The sequence below is a fragment of the Eurypyga helias genome, unplaced genomic scaffold (assembly GCF_000690775.1).
Source record: "Eurypyga helias isolate BGI_N326 unplaced genomic scaffold, ASM69077v1 scaffold5242, whole genome shotgun sequence".
Taxonomy (NCBI): domain Eukaryota; kingdom Metazoa; phylum Chordata; class Aves; order Eurypygiformes; family Eurypygidae; genus Eurypyga; species Eurypyga helias.
The window spans coordinates 33,878-39,506 of NW_010235162.1; the positions used below are offsets into that span (position 1 = coordinate 33,878).

Here is a 5,629-nt window from a genome sequence, read left to right on the forward strand (position 1 = left end):
CCCATCGATCCAGCCTGTCCAGATCCCTCTGTAGAGCCTTCCTGCCCTCAGGCAGATCAACACTCCTGCCCAGCTTGGTGTCAGCTGCAAACTGACTGAGGGTGCACTCGATCCCCGCGTCAAGGTCATTGGTAAAGATATTAAACAGAACTGGCCCCAGTACTGAGGCCCAGGGAGCACCACTTGTGACTGGTCACCAGCTGGATTTAACTCCGTTCACCACAACTCTCTGGGCCTGGCCAGCCAGCCAGCTTTTTACCCATCAAAGAGTGCTTCCACCTAAGCTGTAAGCAGACAGTTTTTTCCAGGAGAATGCTGTGGGTAACAGTGTCAAAGGCTTTACTAAAGTCTGGGTAGACAACATGCACAGCCTTTCCCTTGTCCACTAGACGGGTCACCTTGTCATAGAAGGAGATCAGGTTAGTCAAGCAGGACCTGCCTTTCATAAACTGAAAGGTGATCATGAGGCCTGATCACCTATTGTCCTGCATGGGCTATGTGATTGGCGCTCAAGATGATCTGCTCCATAACCTTCCCCAGCACTGAGGTCAGACTGGATCCTCCTTCTGGCCCTTCTTGTAGGTGGGCATCACACTGGATAACCTCCAGTCAGCTGACCTCCCCGGTTAGCCAGGACTGCTGGTAAATGCTGGAAAGTGGCTTTTTGGGGGGGGTTTTCTCCCCTCCCCCCCACCCCAGTACCCATGGGTGGGTCCCATATGGCCCACAGACTTGGGTCTGAGTGTTGCAGCAGTTCACTAACCATCTGCCCGTGTATTATGGGACCTTCATTCTGCTCTCCACCTTCCAGCTCAGGGGACTAGGCACCTTGAGTACAACTGGTCTTACTATTAAGGACTGAGGCAAAGAAGGCATTAAGTACTTCAAGCTTTTCCTCATCCTTTGTCACTGGGTATAATCAGTCATATTAATGGCCTTTTCCAAGATTTGTGTAGTCTGTGGTGAAAAGCTGAGATTAAAACAGTTTATGAACCTGGTGAACATTACATAATATTGCCCTTGGCTGTTTTTCTTGCAGGTTACTGGAGTAGGTTATAATAGGTTTGGAGAAGTGATGCTCGATGGTGAAGTTATTCATGGTTTTAACAACCCATCCATTAGCAAAATTGTTGAGGTAAGATCTTGGCACAGAGAGGTGAGTTTTACTTAATGATGTAGCACAAGAGCTTTGTACGGCATTTACTTTGTGTTCTGTTTTCTCCCTTTTCTTTCCTCGCCTTCTAGGCTGGTTGTGTATGCAATGATGCTTTGATTAGAAACAACACGTTAATGGGGAAGCCAACAGAAGGGGCTTTAATTGCGCTTGCTATGAAGGTGCGTACTTGATGGTGCTGTTTGGATTTGTGGAAGGTGGGGAGTGTGTAGAAATAAGTTTGGTTTGGATGGGGTTTTTTTCCACTTGTTTTCTTCTTCGGGGCTCCTAGATTTGTATTACAACTTGTCATCTTCTTTGTTTCTTACCTGTTGGAAACCTTTGGGTGTTCTGAAAGGTGAGAGAAAATTATTTAGAAATGAAGTAAAATCTTTAATTTTTTCATCTTTTTGCACTTAGTACTGTCATTTTACTTCCCACAAGCTAATTTACCAGTTGAACATTGATTGCGCTGTCTCTTTCCCAGTTTTCATCAGAAGCACTAAGTGGATAACTGATATATTGGTGACTGCAGCATTTTTAGTGTCCTTTAAGTGTGGGACACAGGTAGTTTGAATTGTGGATACAGTGGCTAAATGTTTTGTTTTATGATGCTGTGACACACCCATTACAGCTACTGAGAAATGTGGTCATGCAGCTTAACACTTGATTTTTTTTTTCCTGTGATGGTGAATAAACTAAAAAACCTTGAAAGATGGATGCATTACAGTCTTTCTCTCCCTGTGTAACTGATGCCCGAGGTGTTCTATCTATCTTCTTGTTGAGACTAGTTCCATGTCCCCAGTCTTTGACTGGAAAGGACCAGTATTTTAGCAAGAGCCCATCAAAACTGAGAAGAATGGGGGTCTTTCACATCTGTTGCTGGAAAGGGAAGTAGTGGAGGAGTTGTGAAGCTCTGTAAGTACTGAGAATGGCTTATGGCAGGCTGGTGCTTCTGCATCTCCTGTAAACAGAGCTTTCTCTTGGACTTGATTAAAGGTAGAGCATGGAATGCTGTGAGTTGCATCAGAGTGGGGAGAGAACAGCATTCAGGATGAAATGTTTTTGTCTGGAGTCTTCATGGTTAGTTTCAGATTAAATCTTTGGGTGGTTCTGATCACTGGGGAAAAAAAAATGTAATTTCAGGTTGTGTCATGGTTTAGGCCCGGGCAGCAATTAAGCACCATGCAGCTGCTTGCTCACTCCTCACCCCGTTGGGATGGGGAGAAAATATAAGGAAGGGTTTGAGACAAGGACAAGGAGGGATCACTTACCAGTTATGGTCACGGGCAAACCAGACTCGACTTGGGTGACAAAAAAATCAACTTAATTTGTTACCAATCAAATCAGAGTAGAATAATGAGAGATAAACCCAGATCGTAAAAATACTTTCCCCCATCCCTCCTTTCATCTTGAGCTCAGCTTTGCTTTCTCTGCCTCCTCCCCGCCAGTAGTGCAGGGGGACGGGGAATGGGGCTTGTGGTCAGTCCTCTCACCTCAGGCTGCAGCGGAACCTCTGCTCCGGCCACCTCCTCCCCCATTTCCTCACTGACTGGGGTGTCTGCCTGGCTGTCTGCCTGGCTGTCTCTCTCACACCCCACTCCTCTCTGCTGCACTATCCCCAGCAATTGTTTCCCCTCACCCTCCCTTAGATATGTTCTCCCAAAGGCTCTACCACTGTCACTGACTGGCTTCTCCTTGGCCAGAGGCTGCTCTGACCCAAAGCCAGTGAAGCTTCTAGCAGCTCCTCACAGGAGCCAACCTTATAGTTCCTACCCCACTACCAAAACCCTGCCACACAAACCCAATACAGGGTGGATTATTCAAACTTAAAATCAGTGACTTGCCTTCTGTAGACTTTGTCACAGCCTTGTGTTATAATTTTGTAGGCCCTCCTTGCAGAGAAATTACATGGAAAATGGAAAAAAAACCCCAAACAAACAAAACTGCAACCCCTCAACAGACAAATAAACCCCCCACCTCCCCCAAAAGCCCACAAAACATTGGGGCTTTAGACGTGCTTTGTCAAATCAAGAGCTACCTTGCTAGCCGTTGTAAGACTTGTGTTTGTGGATGGTCATAGTGTACAAAGTATGTGAAGATCCTTGTGTCAAAGATTGTATACAGCGTCAAATGTTCTGACCTATGCTGATGTCTGAATGAAGCTTCTAGGTTCTTCCAGTCCTGGTTTGTCTGAACTGGAATGGTGTCCTCAAAGGCAACTTTGGCGGTGAAACTGGTTTTTAACAAAGTAATGACTGTTAAGGAAGATGTCTCAACATGTCAACAAATTGCACAGCTGTTTGTAAAGAAAAGGTGCTGACGCTGTGGTGGTACTTCTGTTTTATACAGATGGGCTTAGATGGTGTCCAGGAAGATTACATAAGGAAAGCTGAATACCCCTTCAGCTCGGAACAAAAATGGATGGCTGTTAAATGCGTTCACAGAACGCAGCAGGTAAACTTCAGTCTCCGTTTCCTTGTGCACTGGCTCTGTAGAACTGTTACCTACTGTGTTTAATGCCCTCATTTTTCACTTCAGATGTTATGGCAGGCTGGTAGTAGTGTACAGTCAATCCTGGGAATATGGTTCAGTAATAGACACAGCTTTAGTTCTGAACTCTGAAGTGGAGATGAAGTTAAGAATCACAAGAAATTCTTTCCATAAAAGGCATACTGGGAAATTATTTCATGTATTTTGATACTGAGGCTTTGAATGTATACCTGGCTTTTTTTTCTTCCTTTTCCTCCCTTCTCAAACATCTAAAGCAATTATGCCAATCTTCTGCTGTTTCAGGGCTGCACAGTTATATAATGACTTAAGAGCAAGAATATGTGTTGATGTTCAATAGTGGGTTGGTTTGTTTGTTTGAGAATACAGGTTTTCTGGGTTTGATGCAGACGGCACATTCTCCAGTGCTGACAGACTATTGATGTCATCAGTGTCTTGGATTATCAACACAAACCATTCTTTAACCTCTTTTTCCAGCTTCTGGTGCTTTCGCATACATACTTGCATTTATATTTCATTTAGACCAATTTGAATCTTTTTGTGAGAAATATTGACATAGTCACTGCCTGTCTGATAACTGGAGTGTTCTGGATAATATATGCAACAGCAGACCTTATCGTGGATTTATGGAAAATTGCCAAGTACTTCTGACCAAAAAGAGGCTTGCTGGCAGTGCTCAAGTACCACAGTAAAATCTTTGCTTTGGAAACAAAGCATTTGACTCCGTTTATCTGTATGGATAATACGGTTGTATTATCCTTGTCTGTATCAAAAATAGTGGGTAGGAATTGCCATATGATTTTCATCTATAGAAGGATTTACTGTTTCTGTGTTTTGGTATCTGCATTTTTAAAAGATTGCTGAAAATGGGAGCATAAATTACTTGGAGGCTAAGAAAATGCAGTGCGTTTAGAAACTTTAAGCTCTGTCAGTTAAGCCTACCAGAAAGATTGAGGTAGCTTGACTACTGTGCATAAAATACCTTTGCAGGGAGAAAACAGATATATCAAAATAGAGCTTTTTAGTTCAACAGGGAAGAGAAGATGAGAATCGGTGATTGGAAACTGAGCTGAGGCAGCAATTCTTAATGGAAAAGGGGGGAAGGGAAGAGTTGATTTAGCAATGGAGTTCAGCATTCGAGGTAGTGGTGGATTGTCATTCCCTTTGTACCATCAAGGCTAGAGGCTGTCTGGAAAATATCAGAGTTGTTAGGTATGGTACAAGGATGCAGGTGATGTTTAATGACCTGTGCAGTTGATCAGATGATGAGCTAAAGGTCTTTCAGGACTAATGTTCTGTGTACATTTAATTCCTGTCCTTTGCATGGCCTCTTTAGTCTATAAATGTGACCCACAGTATCTAATGTGTATGAGGTCTGCTGAAATGGGATATTGATTATTAGCTTAGCTCTTTTCACATTACCACTCTTGAACATACACTGTATAGAGATACTAAACCAGATTTTTTAGTTTTATAAGTGTAACTTTGATTTGCATTGATTTCTGAAACCTTTAGAAAAGTAGAGATACACTGTTCTCAACGTGTGCATGTGTATATACTTGTGTGTGTGTGTATTTAGGTATACACACACAGATGTGCATGCAACAACTCTTTTTCCTTTTAGGACAAACCTGAAGTTTGCTTTATGAAAGGTGCTTATGAGCAAGTCATTAGGTACTGTACATCATATAACTGTAAGGGGCAGACCCTACCTCTTGTTCAGCAACAGAGAGAGCAGTACCAGCAAGAGAAGATATCTATGGGCTCTGCAGGACTCAGGGGTAAGGCTGTTTCAGTGTCTTAAAGTAAGCAGTGCCTTTTTAAAAAAAAAAAAAAGTTATTGTTAAAAAAAAATCAACAGTCAAGAACAACAATAAACATTAGGGTTTTTTTGTTTTTGTTAAGTAACTGCCACTGGGTTGTTTATTTTTTCTTTAAAATATAAATATAATATATTTTTATTCT

At 42.6% G+C, this 5,629-nt stretch overlaps 1 protein-coding gene across 1 annotated transcript in view; it reads left to right on the top strand.

The window, feature by feature from the left end:
- LOC104505891 (calcium-transporting ATPase type 2C member 1) overlaps positions 1–5,468 on the top strand; it is a 24,204-nt gene extending 18,736 nt beyond the window's left edge. Inside the window, exons 13-16 of the mRNA XM_010146648.1 lie at positions 1,040–1,135; positions 1,246–1,335; positions 3,506–3,610; positions 5,289–5,468. Coding sequence (XP_010144950.1) covers positions 1,040–1,135; positions 1,246–1,335; positions 3,506–3,610; positions 5,289–5,468 — 471 coding nt within the window. The remainder of the gene's footprint in view (positions 1–1,039; positions 1,136–1,245; positions 1,336–3,505; positions 3,611–5,288) is intronic.
- Positions 5,469–5,629: the final 161 nt, after the last annotated feature.